Source organism: Semicossyphus pulcher, unplaced genomic scaffold (genome assembly GCF_022749685.1).
Source record: "Semicossyphus pulcher isolate SPU_LCO1_2020_fin unplaced genomic scaffold, fSemPul1.0.p SCAF_3, whole genome shotgun sequence".
NCBI lineage: Eukaryota > Metazoa > Chordata > Actinopteri > Labriformes > Labridae > Semicossyphus > Semicossyphus pulcher.
The window spans coordinates 1,070,001-1,094,370 of NW_027211704.1; the positions used below are offsets into that span (position 1 = coordinate 1,070,001).

The 24,370-nt window shown below is 46.4% G+C and overlaps 1 protein-coding gene across 2 annotated transcripts in view; it reads right to left on the reverse strand.

Moving 5' to 3' along the window:
* ppp1r16b (protein phosphatase 1, regulatory subunit 16B) overlaps positions 1-24,370 on the reverse strand; it is a 94,024-nt gene that overhangs the window by 62,289 nt on the left and 7,365 nt on the right. The window contains exons 1-2 of one of the 2 annotated variants that reach the window (XM_069678691.1): positions 5,259-5,299; positions 3,621-4,038 (exon numbers count right to left, since the gene is read on the reverse strand). In XM_069678691.1, the coding sequence (XP_069534792.1) occupies positions 3,621-3,885 (265 nt within the window). In that variant the 5' untranslated portion in view covers positions 3,886-4,038; positions 5,259-5,299. Of the gene's footprint in view, positions 1-3,620; positions 4,039-5,258; positions 5,300-24,370 lie in introns of those variants that run through there. The other variant, XM_069678690.1, reaches the window with a different exon arrangement.

Here is a 24,370-nt window from a genome sequence, read left to right on the forward strand (position 1 = left end):
ACCCATTGATGCTGACTGCAACCACAGAGACCACGCAGGAAACATCTCATTGGATGCAGCCATTCAGGGATTAAACAGGAGTCTGTGCAGTCAGTCCATACTCTCGGTTTATTAAGGCCTCGAGGCCAAAGAGACATCCTCGGGTCAGAGTGAGCCTCGGGTCAGAGTGAGCCTTGGGTCAGAGTGAGCCTCGGGTCAGAGTCAGCCTCGGGTCAGAGTCAGCCTCAGTCTCTGCTGATGTTTTACTTCCCCCTCTCTTTTACCTCCTCCTCATGCAGGGGGAGGTGTTGTTGGATGGCTCCTTTATTCCTTTAAATCCTTTGGTAACTTTCAGCAGCTCATTCTGGTTTTGCTTGTTGTTGTTTTTGCAGATTATGGGTCTAAAATGTAGTTGAGATTTGGTTCAACTAAAGTCAGCGTTGATGTGCAGTTCCTCTCAGTTGCTCAGATTTAGATGCATGCTGACTGCAAAGCAGAATGCATGAAGCTGTCACATAATATTCTTGTAAAAGAAGCCCAGCGAGTGTGAACAGTGTGCCTGGAGCGGCGTAGCGTGTGGAGTCATGATGCTCGGTGGAGCATTTGGGGACCAGAGGGACTGAGAGAGGAGATTATCAGGCTCCTGAGCGAGCCAGCTGCCACTGGAGCTGTGTGGGCAACACTACACCGAGCCTCCCTCTCTGTTTATCTCTCTGCCTCATTCACGGTCACCCTCATTAAACAGCGCTGATAGCAGACGTTTCTGTGCCCCAGCTCCGTCAGCAGTGAGGAAAACTGGCAAAGCTTCTGCATCAGTCACGTTCAAATCAGGGCACAAAAATCTGCCCTCAATGTGTCGAGAGCTGCCCTGCAGAAAAGCCTGGTGTGTACACTTATAGAGATCATGCTGACATCACATACATGAACATATGTTTGTCATTTACACGACTCAGCCTCACTGATGTGGGAATTCCATCCGTCCATCATCTATACCTCTCATCCTGTTCGGGGAGGGGGGCTGGAGCCAGCCAATCACAGGGCTGACACACAGAGACAGACAATCCTTCACGCTCACACCAGAGTCACACTGAGCCTAACGAATAGCTGCAGTGATGCAGCTATTAAGAGAGATTGTTTCAGGTTTGCTGGTATGAGGTCGAAGGTAACTGCATGACCGCAATGCTGCAGTGATGTGATGCCAACCGCGCGGTGGACCAAGTGACCGTCATCCCCGCTGTTGTTTCTAATATCATACATAGACCCAGTGATGCTGCGAGGTGCGCGTCCAGCGTCTCTGCTGCATTTAAATCTAAAGGACGTAAAGTCACGATGCATGCGTCCCTGAGAAGCAGCTCATCTTTCCATACAGAACGAAACATCATGAACAAACTCGTGTTAAAATCACAGTAATCATCAAAAGACACCTGGCTGTCAGAGCGCCGCTGTTTAACCTCTGTGCATCTCATCAGCACAGACGAGCCTGTGCGCAGTCTCGTGACGTGCTAGTTTAGCCGCTACAACATCAACAACTCGCCCGTCACCGCGGACTTACTTTCTACAATTAAGGACACAAACTCAGTAGTGGTTAATAACGTTGCGTTTCCACCGCTCATGCTGTGTTCATTTGTGTTGATGATGTTTTACTGTTTGGAGGGCGCGCTGTAGTGACAACAACTAAACATTTCCCCAGCAGCGGGCCGAGGCGGCGGTTAACCGCCAAAGCGCAAGGGGCCGTTAGTGTTTCACCGCGGTTAGAAAAATTCAGCAGTGTCACAGCCCTAATGAGGTCATAAACCAAAGTGTTGGACAAACTGAAATTTGAGCTGAAGATGGAACAAGGAGGATCACCAAAGTCTTCTGGACTCATCCTGCGGGGATCAAGAATCTCAGAACAAAGGAAAGCATCCGGTTGTTGTTGGGATCTATCAGAGGGCGACTGACACGGCCAATCCTACGACTGTTCTTCTGCACGGTTAAAAACATAAAGACATGCGCTTTAGATGTCAAGTTAGTTTACTGAAATATGTGTAATAAACATTGACTGTCTTACTTGTAATCATTCAGCCTGCTGCAGGGCTGTAACATCCGGCCCTCACACTCAAACAGAGGCTGCAGGCTGAACAAACTCCAGCAGAGATGCTGAAATACTAACAACTGTTTTCATTTAAAATGTTGTCATATGTAAATTTAAAGCAGTATGGCCTTGAAAATATGTACGTACAAGGGACTGTTGTTCTGCTGGAAGGTCAAATATATTTAATGTCAAAACAAATTGCAGATGAACAGAGCGCCGCTCAGCGCCGGCTGTTTCTGTCTGTCAGATAAATGTGCCAACATGTGAACAGTAACCTGACTTTGAACGAATATCTGGCTGATGTTTTTTGGAAGCTGCTTTGCTGAATCACTTTCCATCAAACCTCGACTGACAGCAGTTATTGTTACACATTTCCTGGAAGTGACAGCAGACGAGTGTTTCCATAGTCGACGTGGTTTTCTAAAGAAATCTTGAGCGTTGCGTGATCCCCCGCAGCCACAGCACCCTGGTTCAAAGTCTAAGTGGCTCAGCAGGCTTTCTGGGAATTACAAATCGCACAGCAGCGTACAGCTCTTTCAACACAACACCACCTCTATCTGAGTGTAATGAAGCAGCAGAATCAGCTGCACTGTGACATAACTGATGAAAGTATCTTCTCTTTTTATTCAACGAGGTGACATCCGTCTGTCGCCTGCTGCTTTTATTAAATCTCTATTTAAGGCCACACATGATGCTAAAATCCACCAGGCACGAATCCCAAGACTTCCTCTGACTCTCACTCCAGCTGGAGCTCATGCAGGGCACTTTGCAGTCCATGTGCATGTGCATATGTGTGCGTGCATTCCCCATGCAGAGCTGCTTCTGCTCAGTCAGAATCAGTGTGACCATGCCTGAGCCCCGAGGCTGTTTCCATATCTGTAAAAACATCGTGCAGACCCAACAGACGTACAGTAGCACGGCTGCAGGCTCAGTGTGTCTATAAAAGGTTTAAGTTTAATCTTATTTCAAGTTAAAGTGCAGCTAAATTAGATGTCATATCTCAATGATAAGCAGCCTGTTATCAATGCTGCATCACTGACACACTGTTAGCACTGCCACGGCATCCTGGGACTGTTTGTACTGCAGGAAAACAATTATTATCTCCAAATAGGGAGGGGGCACCATCCGTGGAAATTTTAATTAAAAGACTGGCAGAGTTTCATCTCACTGTGACAACTCCATTATTTCCCGATGATAAAACAGTCTCCGAGCAGAACAAATTCGGCTCAAATGGACGGAGTTCCTGCAGCGGTGTAAGCGGGCCGGCCGTGCTAATCGCCTCCCTGACCTTGGCATTCTGTGTCTCGCTGTAGTAACGAGGTGAAGCTGAAATTAGAGTAATTATTCAAACGTGGCGTCACTGAGCTTTGTGCTGGGTTTGACTCCGAGCTGAAGAGAGACACCGCGGCACATACCTTCACTGTGTTGCCTTGTTACACAGGTATAAATCTACAGTGGGTATATTCTGTGTGTACGTTGCTCACATGTGTTCCGAGCACTTGTATCCACATAAATCCTTCTTTCATTTAATTTGTGAGCATCGTAAACATTCTCTCGTGCCCCCTACCTTCATCGGGGTCGTTCCTCGCCGACGCCTCCAGAAGCGCCACGCTGGCAGCGAACGACACATGCCTCTTGGACTCTGAGAGCTGCAGGTTGGCATTGCGTCCCTTCTTGTCGGCCTTCCGCTTCTTGTTCTGCATCTCCTTCTCGTACACGGCCCATCGCTTCAGCTGCTGCGTTCGCCGCTTCTGGGCCGCCCGCAGCCTCTCCAGACTGGGCACCTTGTCCAGCTGCTGCAGCTCCTGGATCAGCTCCAGGTGGTTGGCCATGGCGCCAGGAATGGGGAGGGGGAGGGATGGTAGAAGTGGATGATGGTGGAAGGTTGAAGTTGGGAGGAGTAAGCGGGAGTCTAGCGAGGGCTGCACCTTCGTCCGTGGCCTCCTCCCATCATCGTCATGATCATCATTTCAGCAGCAGTAAACCTGAGTGAGGAGACACAGAAGAAGAGAAGCTGCATGAATATACCTGCCACAAACTTTTACTCCCCGCAACTTCAATAAAAACATCAGCAAATAAACTGTGGAAGCAGTTTGATGCGGTGTAAAACTTCTAGTAAATCTTTGGGAGGATGCACCGGGGAAACATCAGCATTTAAAAGGCTGCGCTGGTCTGATGCACCACATCAAAGTGCACAGAGATGCATTCCGGTGGCCTAGTTAGAGAGACAGATCAAACTATCAACCCACAGCTGAACAGCAGTTTGTTTCTGCGCGATGTTTCAATCGATGTCTCTCTGAACCTGAAACGGTGAATTTGTTTTTAATTTAACACCAAAAAATCATATTTCTGTTCTGCAAAGCACTCTCTGCTTCTCAACAAGGTTTCTCATAATCGCTCCACTTTCTTCCATTTGCATGATATTCACTCCATCAGAACGCTGCCTCCAAGGGTTCAGGTAAAAAGGACTAATCCGTGAGAAGGGAGGCCAATTCTTTCATTTTTTATCTAAATGTCTGAACGTGTGCTGCAGTGACAATTTTCCATTTGCTTTGAGAGCCGTCTACCATCCTCCAACAAGGCTAACCGCTTCCTGAATGCTACTGGTAGACGCCAGCGTGACGAGACTCTGATAAAGAGGACAACAGTTAGAAGCTGAAGCGGGGATTTTTTGTGTCATCGTTACCTTGATGTATCCTCGCGGGGTTTTCAGCATGAACAAAAGTCCCTTTCTGTCTCTTACAATCGAAAGCTTTACAGTCAGCAAAGCAAAAAGCAGCAACAACACGTTCAGTGATTGTTTGAATCTTCTAACAAACTAATCTTCATGAGGAGGAAACACTTCAGTACAGCAGGTCAACATAAAACAAGCCTTCATAGTGTTTAAGACATACAGACATACTGTAGCTGTTAGAACGTCAGTGATTGAGCTCATTCAGAACACTTCCTTTAACCAGCACGAACAATGTGCGGATACTTTACTACTGCAGCCAAAAAACCTCCTGATTTAAGTCCAGCCTCTGAGTGAGTGAGCATCCAAACACATGCACACACACACCAAACACATGCACACACACACACCAAACACATGCACACACACACCAAACACATGCACACACACACCAAAACATATCAACCTTATATGATTGCCACAGCATTAAATCTAACTATGCATGTTTCATGAATGAGACGTGGTCTTACTCACCATCAATGCTGGTAAACACTGTGTTTCTGCAGGTCTGCAGCCGTTCACTAATAAAACCCTTCAGTGAGAAGCCTCACCTTATAAAACACCCCACAAATCAACAGTCTACAGGTCTGCCAACCTCACGCGACATTTCCTCTGCAGCTTTGACATCTACATAACTGCTAAAAACATGGACAGGAAACAAGCTGCATAATCACTTCCGACAGCATCACTCTCGGTCCTCTCGTCACCAGTGCAGATCGCGTGTGAGTGTGTGTGAGTGTGTGAACATAAGTTGATTCATGTTTGGCAGCCAAGAGGATAAATCAAGACGGCACAAACGAAACGCTGCGCTAAATCTTGCAACACTTGCAACAAAGATTTAAGTGCATCCTTAAATTTCCTTCTGAACAGAATCTTTTAGAGTTTGTGTGAAAAGAGGAACGAGCTGTAAACGTCCTGAGCACAGCTAATTGGTTCGCAGCTAATGATTGGTAAAGGCTGTATCAGCATCCAAAGGTTGATCACAAGAGGATTAGCAGCAGGGTCTCAAATCGTTCTGGACCGGTTTCAAAGTAAAGCTGTCAGCACATTTTTCTCTCCTGCCACGTCTTTGAATGAAGACAGACGACAGATGCACGAGCGTGCACGCCGAACAGACGCTGGCACGTTTTCATTTTGGTGATTTGCATGAAAGGCCGTAAATATTAAAGAATTTCTGGGGGGGGAAAGAAAATGTGAGCCAAATGTTTCTGTGTTGTGCCGAGTCATTTTCACTCATTAGCAGGATTTTTCAAGTTCTGATTACTGCATCAATCAACTGATCGGTTTGTTCTATCAACGTAACCTGCTTCTGACTGTAAGGGCGTCTACACACACAACATAGATGTTCCTCTTTTCTCTCCTTTAATCCTGTGTACGTCATAAAGTCGACTTAGCTGCTGACAGATTTTAAAGTCGATGTAATTTTATTTATAAGTACGTTTATTTTGAGTATAAAATCACAAAGTGTCTCAGGAGAAAAAAAAGAAGACAATTGCAGAAGAGAAATTAATATCATATTATAAAACTCTTTAACTCCTTTCAGGCTGTAACGAAGATAAAAGCACGACACGATCACATCCCCACTGACACCATCCATCCATCAGCCACACCGCTTATCCTGTCCAGGGTCGCGGAGAGGGGGTGGAGCCTATCACAGCTGTCATTGGGTGAGAGGCGGGGTTACACCTGTACTGATCGCCTGTCAATCACAGGGCTGACACACAGAGACAGACAACCTTTCACCTACGGGCGATTCAGAGTCACCAGTGAAGCTAACGAGCATGTCTTTGGACTGTGGGAGGAAGCCGGAGGGAACCGAATGTTATATTGGCCAAGATAATAAGTCTTACATTTGTTGCATGTAAATATATTGTGGAAGCAGCGTTAGCAGTCTGCAGAACAGGACGACATCATCAAGCACGGTCATAATTCTGTGATATTGTTTGCTCTTTGAGTATCACCTCTTCCTGACACACTGTTCCTCCTAACAGAGGCATGAAGCAGAGCCCTGTGCTCAGCTAACACACTGAGCTAAAGCAGACTCACAGTGCTGAGTAAACAGGAGGCCGCAGCTCCTGTGCTGATCTTCATCCAGGACCTCTTTTTTTATATTATTCTTTTGGGCAGCTGAAGACAGACAGGAAATGGGTTGTAGAGCGTGGGGGACGACCTGCACCAAATATTCGGCAGGCCGGGAGTCGAACCTGCGATCAATGTCGACGAGGACGGCAGCCAGCTGAGCTAAAGCAGCGCCCCCTGGAGCCCAGGCCTTTCTTCTTTAATCTTAGACACTTTAAAAAACTGCAGCTCTAATCGTCTGCTCATTTATACTTTTCATTTTACGATGAATAACATTTGCTCAGTTGTAAAGTTTTTACGGCCTATTTTATAAGTGAGAAGACGGCGCGCTCGCTGGAAGTGCAGCCAAAAAGTCAGCCGCTCGTCTCTGGTTTATTGAAGCTGCTTTTATTGAAGGAGCTGATTAAATAATAAATGCTGCACAGAGTCAAACACACACACACACACACACACACACACACACACACACACACAGAGGTGGCCACTAACTGCTGCCAAGGTAAGTTGTCATGGAGAAACATGTTTTCAGTGTCTCAGAGGACGTTTCATACGAAGGGATGTAACCGTTTACAGAGCTGTTACATGTGCAATAACACACTCGCTCCCCGTCTCTTATTCGTCTCTATAAGGACACACCTGAGTTTCACCTGCAGCCGTTCTATTTTTATTAATGTGTTCAATATTTTCTTGATTAACTGATTACTTGTTTGATCAATAAAATGTCAGAAAATGATCAAAACGTGTTGATGATTGTTTCCCAAAGTCCGAGACGACATCCTCAAATCAACGTCTTCGTCTTTCCACCGCACGAACATACTCAGTGAAACGTTTAAGAAGCTCTACTCGGAGAATTAGTCAAAATGTTTTGGATTAATTGAATACTCGACTAATCCGTTAATCTGTCAGTTGCACAGAAAACTCTGAGGACAAAGATTTAGCACATTTACAACAAGCTGAAAAACACAATACATTAATAGCACCACATTCCAACGGGGATGATAAAAGTTTAAACATAAAAAGGCCGACGACCAAACTGCCTCTAACAACAGTGACCCTGAACCACCGCACTGATCAATAAAACCAGCTGGTATTAAACGCTGTATTTTACAGAAGGCTCCGTTTTACAAGCCAACAGTTTCCTCTGAAGTACCCCTCCCTCTTTCTCCCTCTCCCTCCCTCTATCCCTCTCCCTCTCCCTCTCTCTCCCTCTCTCTATCCCTCTCCCTCTCTCTCTCTCACACTCCCTCTCTCTCTCTCTCTCCCTGCGATGTGAGTGCAGCAGGTAAAAGTGAATCAGACAGGATGTGTGACAAACGGGAACGTCCACTGTCCTCTTCAGCTGTCTTTGATGGTCGATGACATGAGAGCGGGAATATGAAACCCAGGAGCTGCTGATGATCCGATCAGAGGAATCAGAGCAGAGGTAATGATATTACTCCGTCTCACACACACACACACACACACACACACACACAGACAGACACACACACACACATATGAAAGTATGGCCAGAGGCTAAAAAGCAACGAGTGACAAAAACAGATCTCCACAAATGAACATGGTGTGTGTTGATGGTTCACTGACAGCCTTCATAACTTAATAATGACCCGTGTGTGTAAAACACGATTTGTGCACTTTGCTGTTCGATGACACCGTCTGCTCTTTATAGGACTTCCTGTTTGCATCCCCAGCTGGTCCCATCCTCACTCTTGTGTCACGACGCACCGGCGCTGACAAACAGTAAACTTGACAGCTGCAGTTTACGACCCGAGCACATCGAGAGAAGGAGACAGCCTTTTAGAAGACATGGAGACGCGTCACCGCTGAGGTCTGAGCGTGATGCACATCAGGTCTTTGTTTAGAGGAGCTGTAGTTCTCCAACCAGAATCCAACCAGTGTGTAAAGAGAAAGGTTGGGCCACAGACGATCCACCTGTTGCTGTGTGTTGATTTTGGCGCCCCCTGTGGACGAAGCCGTACCTCTCGTCTCTCTACAGAAATAATCAATGTTGTCTCTGATGGTCTGTTTGCTTTGGGAGCTCACACAGAGTCATCAGAGTTCATCTCAGTCTGTTTCATGACCAGAGAAAAACTCACACAGTATTTATCAGTTCGAAGGCGACTTCAGAAACGGAGCCGCCTCTTCGTGCTGCATCACCATCGCTACGGAAACCCAGAGGTGGAAAGAGTCCTGACATTGTACTCAGGTAAAAGTAAAAAGTAAGTAAAAGTTACCTGGTTAATTTCCCATCCTGCTGATTTTTATAATAAGCAAATGTTGCCATGGTTACCTTACACGCCTTAGTGAACTCTCTCCTGTCCCTTTCATGGCTCACTCATGTTGTGCGTCGGGCCCGGGTAGTTGCAGCCCAGCTCTCCTTCTTCGCTTCGGACTCGCTGTTTTGTGACATCTTGATCTGATTGGCCAGTTTTTGATGTGATGCATTTGATTGGTTTCTGGTCCAAGTCAGTTTTTCTCTCTAGCTCGCAGCTCACGAGAAAAGCAACACAATAACAGAAACATGAGTTCTTGTAGCTCATTGCTTCCACCTCTGCGGAAAACTACATTTGATTTGACGCACAGATTTACATTAATTAAAGAGTTTGAGTCATCGTGTGAAGACGACAGATTGACAGATGGACTGATTTCCTACATCCTCACAAGCCCCCGAACGCCCCAAAACCACATGAGTGTGAAGGACGATAAGCTGCTGGGTCTCATCGCTCTCGATGGGAAACCGTCGCCTGAAACAGCGTGCAGCGGTTTCACATACTGCCAGCTCAGGCTCTTATGATGCACCACTCAGGGCAAAGACACACAGAGGGGTATCTACAGAGAAGTTTCCATCTGACAGATCGACTGACAGCTCTCACATGGTTGATCATGAATCTAAAGCAGGGCAGGCGTCACGCTGATATGCAGCCCCGTTTCCATAACATCACAACAGGTGAAAAAGAAAACGACATCAGCACAGCACTCGCCTTTTTAAAGCAGCTGGAGGTGGAGGAGAATAAATCATGTGCAGCCCTGAGGGGAGATCGTTCTGCTCATTTTCAGCAGTGCATGGAAAACAGACAATATCAACGCTGCGTGCGTGATACGATGTCCTCGCAGGAGGCAAAGACAAACTGTTTGAAGATATGTAAAACACGGGGAGCTGAGGGCGACTGTAAGCCCTGTGGTGATATCACAGCCGGTCCCCAGGGCCAAAGCAGCAAATCACAGATTGACCTCAATCGGCTCCCAGGCTGCAGATAAGAACGTTACACTGCGCTCACATTTCACTGTTTCCTGGGGAAAAGGCACAGCCCCACTTTGAGACTGATTCTAGGACAGGCGATGGACACCGAGCGGCAGCTGCATCCAAACAATGTTCATGCCCAGATACTTGTTTCGTTCTCGTCCTTCATGCAGGTTTTTGCTCTCCTAAATTGCCAGCGTCCTCAGTAAACACAGCTTTATGTGGTCACATGACAAGAGAAACGCAGCTCGGACACAAATGAATAAAATATAAGAAGTCTAGACACATCGACAGACGCAGCATCTTTCACCTTTCAGCCTCAAATCAAAGACGGCTTTATTGTGAAGACTTCATCTGCAGCCGACGTGGAGGAGCAGAAACAAAAAGGTGGAGACGTGTTTCTTTAAAAGCACATAATGTGCCATAAAAACAGCTCGTACTGTACGAGGGGAACATCTTGAAGCGGGGCTAGTAAAGATTTATTGATCGCTTTCGTGCTGTAAAGACACTTCTAGCTAATATAACAGAACATGCTTCAACATAAAAGTCCTTCTGCAGCTTTAAGAAAGAACGATGAGCCATTTACTTCATCTTACAGCTCCAACAGCGCCGAGAAGCTGGAGAAAATTGGACATTTTGCCCGTCGTCGCTGCAGATGGTTCATCGTAAAGGCTGTGTGACGGAGCATTCAGGCCTCCTTCTCATCAGTGCAGACGACAGCAGGGCTGCGTGTGCGTCCTCCAGAGAACAAACTGAAACTGGATGTTTAAGAAGTCCTCGTTTGATTTAAGAAGCTATATCGTTTGAATGTGTGCCATGTTTGAGTTAAGTGAGGCATGAGACGCTGAAGATAGGACACCAACGCTTCCATGACACTAAAGTCCAGGGTGACCCCGCCTCTCGCCCAGTGACAGCTGGGATAGGCTCCAGCTCCTGGCAGTGTAACAGTGTAGATAATGCACGGATTAAAGCCCGTGTTTTAAGTTTTCTTGTAGAGATATGAAAGCATGCTGCTCCATCAGGTCCTCCAGCCGGCCGTCACACAGCTGCAGCGGCAGCGTCTCTTCGAGGCCTCACTGCCGGCCAAGTCTTCTACGTTTATTCATTAATAACAGAGGCAATATCAGAAATGTCGTCCCAACAGACGACCCGCACCAGAGCCAACTCAATGTTCTGTCTGTAATTAAAAGGCTTCCCTCTCTGTGCTCGTGAGGAAACCTCGTCCTCCATCCACTCGTTGTGCGGTCGGTGAATCGGTTCATGAGGAGTTGAAGAAGTCAGCAGTGTTCGCCGTTCACTTCCTCGAGTTTATTACTGCATTTGAATCTATTTGAGTTTTCTGGTGAAAGTCGGTCACTCGTGTTTCATATTTTTGTGTGAGTGCCAGCCGAGCGAGCGCGTTGATGCCGAGGCTGTTGGAGAGAGAATACATTAAAACTCAGAGACAGGAAGCTGAAAACCAGGCTGAAAATTGGCAAACATTAAAAGGCTCTTAAATCGATGTCACCTCTTACTGCTCATAAAAAACACTTCCTGTAATCTCATTTATGTTAAGAGAGGAGAATAATGATCACTAACTGTGTCAATGAAAGAACTAATGCTAATGACAGGAAGCTCTCGATTCAGCAGCACACAAAAGACTCCTCAAATGAAGACCATATCTTTTAAAAGGCCTCACATTCACTTATTCTTCTCTGTGATGGACGTCTAACGTATTAAGATATGTTCCCGTAACCCATTACAGAAATGCTTTTCATTATAGCACGCTAACAGATCGTCTTTACTGCCAATTACTTCACCTGTTTAACTTCTGACTGTCACAAAGCCGAGGACAAAGAGGTGAGGAGCTGTCACAGCCCTCTGAGCTAAAACTGACCCCACGAGTGAGTGCCCAAAATAAGAAGGCTCCGCCCACCGAGGCCGTGACCTGTCAATCAGCCACGAGGAAGGGTGAAGAAGAAAAGGAGAAACAGAAGAGGAGAGGAAGAAGGGGGAAAAGAAGGAGGAGGAGGAAAAGAAAAATGAGAGGAAGAAGAAGAGGACTGAGAAAGAAGTAGAAGAAGAAGGAGAGGAAGTAGAAGTAGAAGTACAAGAAGATGGAAAAGTAGAAGGAGGAGGAGGAGGAGGAGGAGGAGGAGGAGGAGGCCCAGCACAGCGAGCGAATGTGTTTGTGTTGTTGTGATAGACTTGAGTCCTGCTGTACTTTCACGTCACTGTCACAGTTCAATCATGTGCTGTTACGAGGAGACAAGCTAACAGTGCTATCAGTCTGTGTCTGTCAGCAGCAGACAGGAAGACAGAATGTTCTCTGGCAAACACAGCAGGCAGCAGGAGGAGAAACACCTGGGGAGGACCAGGTGTTCAGGGACTATACGACAATCTGATCAAACAACTGATCGACTGATCAGATGAATCACTTTGTTACTCTGACTTTGTTTTCTATGACAGTTTGTGTTTGCTGACTATTGGTCTGATAAAACTTAAACTATTGATATAAAAATCTTTGTGAAGTGCAGTGCTTACTCTTTCAGCCCGACTGCTTCACGACAGGTACAAGTAACACCCAGCTGCTGGCAGACACAGACATTAGAAACAGACTGCTGTGCATCAACAGTCAGTTACTGCAGACATTAGCAGGGAGGAGGCGTGTGCTGTGTCAGGACGCTCCTCACACAGACACAGAGGCTGCAGTGTCACACACAATGGCCCAGTGTGTCTGACAGAGTGTGTGTGTGTGTGTGTGTGTGTGTGTGTGCATTTTATCTACATGTGTGCACTCATGTGAGTTGTACAAACCCCTCTATGTCATGAGAAAGTGTGTGTACACTGTGTACGCATTCCTGCCTGTCAAAATGTGGCCTCAGCAGAAGGACAAAACTGCAAAGCGACAATCACCATCCTGACACCCCCCCACCGCGCCCCATTGTGCCCCATGTGCCCCCCCTTACTCCCTGAGACCCCTTGTTCTCGTGCTTATACCTCCAAGTCGCTAATACGTTTAATCACCTGCTAATACGGAGGGCGGGCCGAGCTGATTAAACAGCCCAGCGTAACCACGCAGCTCAATAGTAGCAGAAACTAAAGCTGTGGCACACGCTCGCTCACTTCCTGCAGAGAGCGTCTCTCACGCAGGGTCCTTCATCACCGCTGACTGATCTCAGGGTCAGGAGACACCTTCACCCTTAATCACCTTCAGAACGGGAAGTTTACGACTTCTGATCTGACACACGGAGCTTTGTGCTGCTGTGACGTTTGACAGCACAGTGGGATTATTCTGTAAAGACATTTGCAATGAAAGAGCTCGATCCAATTTCATGAGAAGCAATGAGCGAAAGCAGCCTCTCAGAGAGAAATGAAATGACTTCTTCTCATTTCATGATTTAGTTGAAACATGAAAAAGAGCTGCTGTGATTCACAACGGAGCAAAGCACCGAGGGCATCAGGGACAAAGCGGCCCCTCACGTCAGCCGGTGCAGTAATAGTCACACGCTGTGTCTGTCGCTGGTGCCGCGATGACGACGGCCTCTGCTGACTTATTAGGCTAAAGGAGAAATCGATGCACGGGCAACTCTCTGCATACCAGAGATGGTTTAACAATGTGAAGCATTGATCACATGCTAATAGGATGAAGCACACAGACACGTCTCCATGTTGCATGTGTCACACTCTCACAGAGGCTGAACAGGACTCCTGCACCTTTAAGTTAAGTCTTGTCTTTCTTGTATCATCCATCCATGATCTGTCCCACTTATCAGGGTCGCATGGGGGCTGGCAGGGGGCGGGTACACAGGACTGATCGCCAGTCAATCACAGAGCTGACACACAGAGACAGGCAACCTTTCACCTTTACACCTCTCTTGCAGAGACCAGAAAAGCAGCCGCTTCGCTCCTGCACGGTGGCTAAATGTGTGTGACACATGATCTCAGCCTCCACCTCTCCCACAATAAACATTGGGAGGCTGAGTCTAATACGAAAGACAAACCGACGTCCGAGCCAACGTCTCCCACGGTCGGTAAGACGGTGAGAAACAAGGCGGGTCATGTCGTCTTTTTCATTCTTCAAACTCTTTCCAGCCCGTTTTCGATGCTTTTATCCCCCGTTTGAAGACATTGCAGCCTTTTGTCTTCAGCTGTGCCCTTTCTGAACAGCTGTGAGGCTTCGATCACTGTTAGATGACACATCCTTCAAACTACTTCTTTTGAAGAATTCATTCAGTCTTCCTGTTCTTGAAAACGGCGGAGTTGTTTCTGAGTGCTTTCCTCTCCTCTGAGTTCGGCTAACCTTGTGTTTGTTTGAAACGTGGATGATCATCTCACTGCTCAGGTTTCTCACCTACTGAATGATGTTGTCCCTGATATCCACAACCCTGTGAAAAAATGATCCCCAATCTAACAGTTGAGTTAAACTCAACAGGTCAGCAGCTTATTTCACTGCTCTGCAGCTTCACTTTGACCCAAAGTCCTCATTATCAAACAGCAGCAATTATTTTGGGTCCTGAACCAGAGTTGAAGACACACAACAGTCTGATGACACGCGGCACGCGGCCATTAAAACAGGAAGCAGTTGGTTTTAACGGCTACACTGAGAGTTGACATCCGACCTTTCTGACAGCCGCAGCCATTAGCCCAAACACGACCCCCGGGGCTGTGTCACACTGAAGCTACTGAAGTCAAACTGACAGAACGCAGGTCTGTGCTTGGACACACACGATTAACACACACACACACACACACACACACACACACACACACACACACACACACACACAGTTAACACAGTGGTAGTTGCAGTGAACACACTGCACAGAGCTTTGGCTGCATCAGATGCTGCTTCTTTACGCTGCTCACCTCTGCGTGACGCTTCTGTCTGCTCGTGTTCCTATTTGTTTCTTTGCTTTAAATAATCAGACGTGTTTTAATGACCTCCATCAGTAACACTGTGTTCAATCTCATTCAGTCTAAATTGTTTCATTGATGCAGAAATTAACTGACAAGAGAAACAGGATGCAGACTATTGATTGATCACCCATCAGGAATGCAACAACTGTAACATGGAGTTCATCTCTGCGGGGACGCTGTCGGTGTTTATATTATGTCATTATTGTTTTAATAGCATAATAAACATGTCATGTACGTATTATGTTATCCCTATAAACAGAGTAAAGAGGAAACGTTCAGTGGCAGAGGGAAAGAAAGAGCAGAGGAGCAGCTGCTGCTGACACACACACACACTTGGTCAGAGGCTTGGTCAAGACTTTGACCTTTAACCTTACAGCATGTTTTGAGTTGAACAAGGCGACAGGTGGTCTCTGGGTTGTCGCGGCTGTTTTGAACAAAAGCTGAAAATCAAACGTCTGATTCTTCGCTTTGCTGAAATGTATCTGGAGGACGTAAACACGTCATCACAAGCGGATCTGCCCCGACCGAATATTTCAACTATAGTCTGAAGTCATTGGTGGACGAGGACGCGACTGAGACTCTTTCATCGACTAACACTTGGTCGACTTTCAGAGGAAGCCCTTCTTCCTGTAGAGGTGCAAAAACTCAACATAATAAGATGATTTTTTTTTGGCTTTTGCTTTTATTATACAGGACAGCTGAAGAGAGACGGGACATGCGGGGAGGAGAGAGTGGGGGACGACATGCACCGAATGCTCAGCAGACCGGGAGTGGAGCCTGCGATGAGGACTGCAGCCTCTGTGCACCAGCTGAGCTGAACCAGCGGCCGAGTTTCTCTAATGTTAATGAACTTTTTGATGTTTTGAGAAAACTCTTGGCTCTCCTTCTGAGAGACAGATAAACAGATCAATACCACTCTCATGTCTGCACGGTCAATATGAAGCTACAGACAGCCGCTCGTTAGCTTAGCTTAGCTGGAAGACTGCAAAGAGAAGGAAACAGTTAGAGCAGCTCTGTGCAAAGGTCACACAACCCTCCTTACAGCCTCTAAATCTCCCTAATCAACACATTTCTGCTTTCTGTGTTTCATCCGAACAATGTGCAGAGTGAAAGAGCTTAAAGGCAGAGATGTTTTCAGCTTCATTGTTCATTCTTCACTTTGGAAACAGCAAACAGGCTCAGCTCGGGAGGCTCAAAGTCCACTTACTCCAGTTGGCACCTTTTAGCTGCATCACATGGAGCTCATAACAAGAGCAGAGCGCATTAATACAGTGTACAAGTGTTCAAGTCTAAAAATGGCACAATGGTGGTTTAAAACAAAGGATTAGAGATTTCCTCACACCTGGATACCTGTTTGTTGCTGTCACATGATCATTTACCTGAAACCTGTTCATGTTCCTGGTTTTATGGTCACAAAGCGGCGCATTGACTGGCATACTCGCCGATACCGATATCGTAGCGATATCAGAGGCCGATTCCGATACCAGTATCGGTACCTGTAACAACTATAGAAAACACGACTGTGAGTGAAGCGGTGGAACTTTATAGAGTTTTGCAGTATGAAACCAGCCCTACATAAATATTTGGATGGAGGAAAAAGATGCTGATTTCCTTTATCTGGAGCTGCTCAAACCTGCGTCCCATGAGGCATCTTGTCTTGTGTCAGTAAGCCTGTTGTTGTCGCAGCATCACACCTTCTCCATCTATCCAGTCAACAATGCAGCTCCTCTCACTTTATCTCTCTTTCTTAACCCGTCACGTCTCGCTCCTCCATCCCTCGCTCCCTCGGCGTCCTCTAAGAGGACGTTTTTATTCAGTCTGGATTACTTGTCCTAGTTGGCTGGTGGGAAGAGAATTTATTTCCTCCGGTGGAGCCTTGATTTAAAGCGCTCAGGTCAACTTGATTCTGGGTCATTGTCTCCCCTGTCGTAACGAACCAGGGCGCTGTTAGACACAAGACTGCACATCGACAGAAGCAAGGTGCCGAGGTGCAACAGGATGTCTAAACTGTCCGTCTGCACACAGAACCGAGCCGAGAAGCTTTAACAGTTTTCAGACGGCCGTGCCCAAAAGGAATTAATTATTCCAGAGTGATGCACACGAAGCATTAAGCTCAACTCGGCTCCTAATCGCCCGTGTTACATTAGCTTACACACACATAAGCTGTTTACTTAATGCATGTAAGCCACAATCTTGCAGTATTTCTCTGCGGGGCCTACTGACCAACATCAGTGCTACACAACACTACAGCCCTGCAGTCATGCACAGCCCACATCATGGTCCCTGTTCATCTAATTCATGTCTGTGCCGCCGGACACAGTCGGCTTCACGCTGCACTGCAGGCCAGAAGTCCGACCAGTTAACGTGAGGGGTTAAACCAAGAGGTTCAGTTTAAAGCCTTTGATGTCTTGTGAGAGTTCCAAACATCTTTCAAAACCTTCCGAAGGCTGAAATAACAAAGAGATGATCCTGTGGACGCACGGCAGCTGAATCATGGAGGGACACGCTGGTGTTTCTGTGGGCTGGAATCCAAACAGAAAAACAGAAGAGAATAAAAACATGAAAACTTTTAAAGGAATGAAAATGAAGCTGTAACAGGTGGAAGGACATAAAAGCACCTTCAATGCTCGATGGAGGTTCTTCAGATTCTCACTTCAAACTGTCTCAAAAACATCCGTCAGCTCGATGATGAGAGGAAGGTCAGATATTACTGAAGGGCTTGATATGAAAACATGAGCCCTTTTTAGGGCCGTGCAAAGATCATCACTAATTAGTTACGATACTGATCAATATCGATATGTACCAAGATATATAATGTGACAACGCTGACAATATCAAGAGCATCCTGGTGAAGAGGGAGGCTGGAAGAAACTAGATAGTCCATCCATCATCTATACCGCTTGACTGTGGGAGGAAGCCGGAGTCCCCACACATGCGCGGGGAGGACATGCAGACTCCACACAGAAAGCCCCACTACGTCTGAACTGGGATTCGAACCAGGAACCTTCTAGCTGTGAGGCGACAGCGCTAACCACTGCACCACTGGCACATCAGATAGTTCATCTGTTCAACTTTAAAAGTAAGTGTCTCTCCAAACGTCTCCAACAGACACGAGACATCAGGAGGAGCTGCTAGCCAAGCTGCTACTAGCCTTAGCTCAGCTCCTCTCTGGGAGCTAAGCTTGTTTGTGGGTTAGCAGTCTGTCAGTATGTATCGCTCATGAGCCAAATCTCCACCAAGGTCTCATCCACTCCAAAACAAAGTGTAACAAACGCTGTAAAAACACTGAAGATGAGCTGCAGCGTCTTCAGCAGAGCCAGGACGAAAGTTTCAGTTAAACTCATTTAAAAAATGTTTGTGAGCTTTTGTTTTTGTTAAGTTTCAATAATCTTCAGTAAACTGAAGAATGACTTCACCACTAGATGTTCTGTTTGTAGCAGAGACACGAAACTGTGTCAACTGACTCCTCCGAACACATCCAGTGAGCATCCGTGACCGAGAGCAGCAGAGTGTCAGCAGCAGGTCAGAGGGAGGCCGGAGCCTCAGATTACCCAGCAGACAGAGAGTGTATACTGGAGGATTTAGAGCACTCTTACTGGACACCTCGTAAGCTTCTTGTTTATCTTCGCTCAGTCTGACGTTTCTCTGAGGGAAAGTCTCATCTGCTGTAGAGGCCTGTAACGTCAATTCAACTCGCATTTTGAGCGGTTTCAATCATGCAATGGAGGACTCGGAGATACTTCAGGCAGGACGGGAGCTCAGGATGAGTTCTATAGAGTCAGTGGATTTAACACAAGAGGATAAGACAAGACAGCCAGGACAATGGAGTCCAATCGACCAAAGCCCAAGAACACCGCACAGATTATCAGAATCACCCTTTTCACAGAAGCTGTATTTTACACTGTACGACACCTGCGAGAGCCAGAGAAATTACCATTAGCCTCCTTCCATGCTTCTTTGGAGAGCAAACAAGCCCCGGGCAGAGCACGCCACATAAAATGTAGGTTTCCTTGCATGCTAGTTTGATGTTGCATAAGTGTGCCACTGAGGAGAATGAAAGGAGTTTTCTTGTCAGCAAATGTTTACTATCACTGTTTGTCACTGCACATGCAGTGTCTTTCTTGTTTTCTTGATTAATGGATAAATCCTCAGGTCTCCAAAATGTCGGAAAGTGGTGAGAAATTGTGGGGCCAAAAAATGTGGAGCTGTTCTGATACCATTTTTTTTAATTGCCAATACTGATACTGATTCCAATACCTGGATATTAGGTGATATAGAGTGCAACAGAGTGATACTAGTGCCATAAATTAATATTCATAATACTGGTGGAAAAACACTGATTGCTGACGTTTTGTTAGCGTTTACTGACAGGCCTTCCTGCATGCACATTCAAACCTCTGCAGATGATCCAGAACGCAGCATCGGGACTGGTCTACAATCAACACAAAGCAGCATGTCACTCCACTGTTCGTATCCCTCCACTGGCTCCCAGCTGCCGCTCGATTCAAATTCGAACCCAGTTGCTCGCTTACAAAACAGCAACAAAAACATCTCCTGCCTACCTGAACGCCCTCATCCAGGTCTACACTCAGAAGGCGCCTGGTGCTCCCATCACAACAGGGCCCTAAGTCTCTAGACTCTTCTCCTCTGTAGTCCCCGGGTGGTGCAACGAGCTACCAAACTCCATTCGGTCTGCAGAGTCCCTTTCACCTTTAAGAAGAAGCCCAGCTCTTTATGAACACCTCTGACCTTCATGAAATTGATCACGTTGATGATACTGAAGATGTTGTTGATGTTGATTAGGATATTCATGATGATGATGATGATATCGACCTTGTTGATGTTTTTGATGATGATGCTTAAAAAAAAAAACGTGTCCGATCGCAGTTGAAACTGTCTGTCGGCTCTCACTGACTCCGCCCCCTCCTGTCTCGATCGTTGCTTGTGTCGTATTAACTCTCAGATGTTCTCTCTGATCAATGAAACTGTGACATTTTCAAGTAAAACCAGTTGTTTCTTTTGGGGCTGACTGGCAAACGTGCTGATACTGCTACTGCGTTTTAAGCAGTACTGGAGGCGACACCACTTCTCTAGAAAGTTCCTCTCAATAACTTTCAAATGGTCTGATTTGCCCAACCAGAACATCAAACCCAAAGTTCAGTTAGCTATCAAAGAAGACGAAGGAACATATGAATGTTTGAGAAGCTGGAACCAGATAATAACAACTAACAAGTATTTCCAATCCACCAATCAACTAACGGACTACTTCTTTTGCACTGTTTACATGTGTTAAGCGAGCTTGTGGCCCTCTTCTTCATTTCCTTTTTGGCACATTGCTAAGCTCCTTCATTCCCACTGACAGCATGAAGCTAACGGCATAACGTCATCACTGTGCTGATCACAACGCAAACAAAACAAGGAAACACTGTTTTGAGTTCAAACACTCGACAGGGAACCTTTAACATGTTGCATTTCCTTGTCTCACGAGCCTCTCTTGCACATAGATTGCATAATCTCTTCAACACAGACGCGTCACCTGGTCAAAGACAAGACCGTTTCCATACACAATTAAAGACCCATGTGAACCCTGACCCCCTGTTTTCCCAGCTGTACCGCAGGTTCCCTGTGTGTCAGAAGCTTAAGTCTTCTCCTCCTCACTCAGTCATCTGTATTCCTGTCTTACGGCCCATTAGGCCAACTTTAAAGGAATATTATTCACCTCTCTTCACCAGCAGGCGCTGTGCGGTGCAGATTCATGTGCTGCCATGTCCAAAGAACTGATCATTGTCCTTCCTCTGCTTGTTGTTATGCGGCTCCGTAGCCTCTGTGCTGCTTTCATTCCTTTTTTACAGAAATGGATGTCTTTTATTTCACCTGCCCACCATCAGATTATTGCTTACAGTTACATCAGCAGAACAGTGTGCAGGTTTTACAGCTTTCATAAAGACATTCAGAGCATTGCACATGTCTGACCTGGTTTGTGTACACGGCTGTACAACAGGCCTTAACCTCAGCATGAGGAAAACTTGGCTCGCAGCCTCTTTGCACAACAGCAGCAGCCCATGTTTAGGGCCTGCTGTCCTGCCCCGGTTCTGGGTGGGGTTACTCGTCCATCTGCTCGGCACTGACACGAGCGATTCATGTTTATTTTAGACCAATCTGTGTGTTTATTTATAAAAGGGTTTGACCACAGCACGCCTTCGCCTCCAGGTTCTAACTGCCCCCCCGCTGCAGTCATCCAGTTCACATATCTGCAGGCAGATTCAGGAACATCCTCTGTTCTTATGTTGCTTTCTCTTCTGAACTCTTCCTCCCACTCGTCTTAGTCTGCTCCCTTGCTCTCCCCGTCTGGAGCGCTGTCCCACAGTTGAGTCATTTCGCTGCCTAATGATGGTTTGAGTCCCCGGCTAAGACCCAGCCAGAGTAAACACGGCTTAGACTCAGCCAGCCTGCAGTAAGTGTCACTTCTAATCCACTACTACAGCGAGATGGGTGCACTGTGAGCCTGCACTGTCCCGGTATCTTCAGCCGTCGGCAGAGTAAGAGCTATTTTACTACTACAGGATAAAACAAAGATCTGTCTGGGTTTGTCAGTGTCAGGAAAGCCAAGGCAGGGCCAAACAGACGAGGGAACAGTTGATCTCCAGTGTCTGTTCTCCCTGCAGGACAGTTTGATTCGCAGTGACCGAGCGGGCTTCTGCGTCACTTGAGGTTCAGTTAAAAAAGGTCAAACAAAAGTGGCACTTATGCAACACGAACACTGATACTCGAAACTGTTTCTTCAGTTACACCAGTTTCTAATCTTGTGCAGCTTCAACTTATTTTGCGTTCACAATAAAGTTTCATTTGAATCTGGGACAGTTCACCTAAAATATGGATGCTTTTTTTCGGATCTCGTGCAGTGAAGAAGAAACTGAACACCTCAAACACAGTCAGAAAGCAGTTCCTGTTTCAGAAGAAGAATGCAATCTGTGCTCCCAGCAGAGAGAAATCCAGGGCATATGTCACAACAACATTATTAGTTATAGCACAGTTTGCAAGAGAACGCTTCACTGAGCACAACATGCAGAACAACCTTGATGCCAAAAGGTCTCATCTTCCACGTGGAGCGTTGGATAGAATTGGATTATTTTCTTCTTCTTCTTCTTCAGTCATGAGCTCCTTTCAAACTCGCTCTGCAGCCCTGAACATGTCCAGGCATCACCCAGAGGAGCTGCATGTGAGGAAGTCATGTCTAAGTCGGCTAGATTGGACATTTGACAGACTTTACTCTGCCGGCTCGTTAGTGCCAAGTCCTTTAAGTCTCACTGAACCAATGTGTCAATGAAGAAGGTATCTAATGGCAGACAGAGGGTGTGTCGATGACAATGGATGGAGGGTTACTTTAAGCTATTTCATTGATAATGCAGATGCTTTAACTTTAACTTCTACATATATCAACGCAAAAATGGTTATCAATCAGACGAGTTCTCCTCCTTCCCCTGCGCGCTCTGCAGCCGCGCCAACACCCGCCTAAACCAAACGTTCCAGGAGACGATCTGCTGCTCTGTGCTGTATAACTCGCTGGGCTGCACAATTATTTTGGGTTCCTCACGATGACATAATTGATTGAAGGCAATATCGATGTTTAAAATGCTTCGCCCGTAGAAAACTCTGCTGCATATCAAAACAAGCGCTCCCTAGACGAACAGCCCCTCCCCCAGGGGGCGATGGAGAGGTCTTGGCTTCACTTTTGGGGGAGCTGGCATGTCATGTGCACTACCTCGCAGCGGCAGTTTAAAGTGGAAGACTAAACAACAGTTTAATAAGTGACCAAGTTAGCACCCCACTTTCAGCCGAATGCGTCTGTTGTCATGGTAACAGCAGCTGTTGAAAACGGGAAGAGAATACGTCGCTGTCCTCGTGAATGCCTCTTCGTACATACGTACTCTGCTGCTAACGCTCACATGCGATTTGAACGCTGCTTATTGTTACGCTAAAACAGGAAGACGGCGAGACACTCGTCTCTACTTCTTGCTTTATACTAAATGTCTGAAAGTTCTTAACGTGATTTATAAAGCATCAACGAGGATCAGACAAAACAGACCAAAAACATAACCTCCTTAAAGTCGAGCTGAAACTGCATTTCCAGAGTATCTAGCTTCCGTATCGTGACGTATGTCCGAGTGAAACAGGACGTGCAGGCGGGACATATCATCAGAGGGATTTGATTCGATCGTTGAGAGGTGGGCGGAGACAGACGTTCTCCACAGCGCAGTAGCTAGCTAACTGACCGAGCGTTCTTGGTGCTCTGCGGCTAAATGCTGCAGATTGATTGGTTGAAATTGTTTGGTGCTAACTTACATAAGCACGCAGGATTTTGTTTTTTACAGGAAGAAAAAATGATCTGATTTTGATATAGGAAAACGAAGAAATGGATTTTCTGTAATTTTTTTGGCCTATATTGTCAAACAGATGCACAAAATGACCGGGGATGAGATCTAAAAGGATTAAAATGACATTTTTCATTTCACCTCGACTTTAATGGAGACAGTCTCAGCAGTGGAAAGCGACCATTGTGTCAGAGCTGCTGCAACACAAGTCCACAAACAGCTACAGTATCTGTGTGAGATCGGAGCCTCCGGTTGCTTCTTTAAATCAATGCTGCCACTGATGCAGATCAGTAATGACACTTGCAGGGGGATCAGCAGCATCATGTCTAGACACTGATAAACTTTTGGTCTCTTTTAAAGAATCCTCAAAGTCATCGTTGACACAAACTTGTGCTCAATATTTAAACAGATACAGCTGTTCACACTGTGAGGGAATTTGCACTGCACAGAGCTGAAGAGCATCAGCTCTCACTAGTTTATTAAACCTTAATGTGCAAAACATTGGTGGTTAGCAGAGAGTGGAGTGTGTGTGTGTGTGTGTGTGTGTGTGTGTGTGTGTGTGTAAGCGAGAGAAAGAGAGAGAGAGAAAGAGCAGGAATGTGTGCATGTGTGTATTTTGTGGTTTTAAATAGTGAAGCAAAGACGGAAAAGGTCAAAACATGACACTCGAAGACAGATCTCTGCTCTCACTGGCACATACAGAGGGACTATACATCAGGAGCAACACAGAGGGTACAAACCACAACTACTGACACACACGCACACACACACACACGCACGCACGCACGCACGCACGCACGCACGCACGCACACACGCACACACGCACACACACACACACACACACACACACACACACACACACACACACACACACACACACACAGCAACTGCAGCCTTGGCACGACCAGGCACAGCCAAGCACCAGAGCGTGCAGGCCAATGGGTGCAGAGGACAGACAGAGATGGAAGACAGAGCAGAGCAGACATTAAAGGCC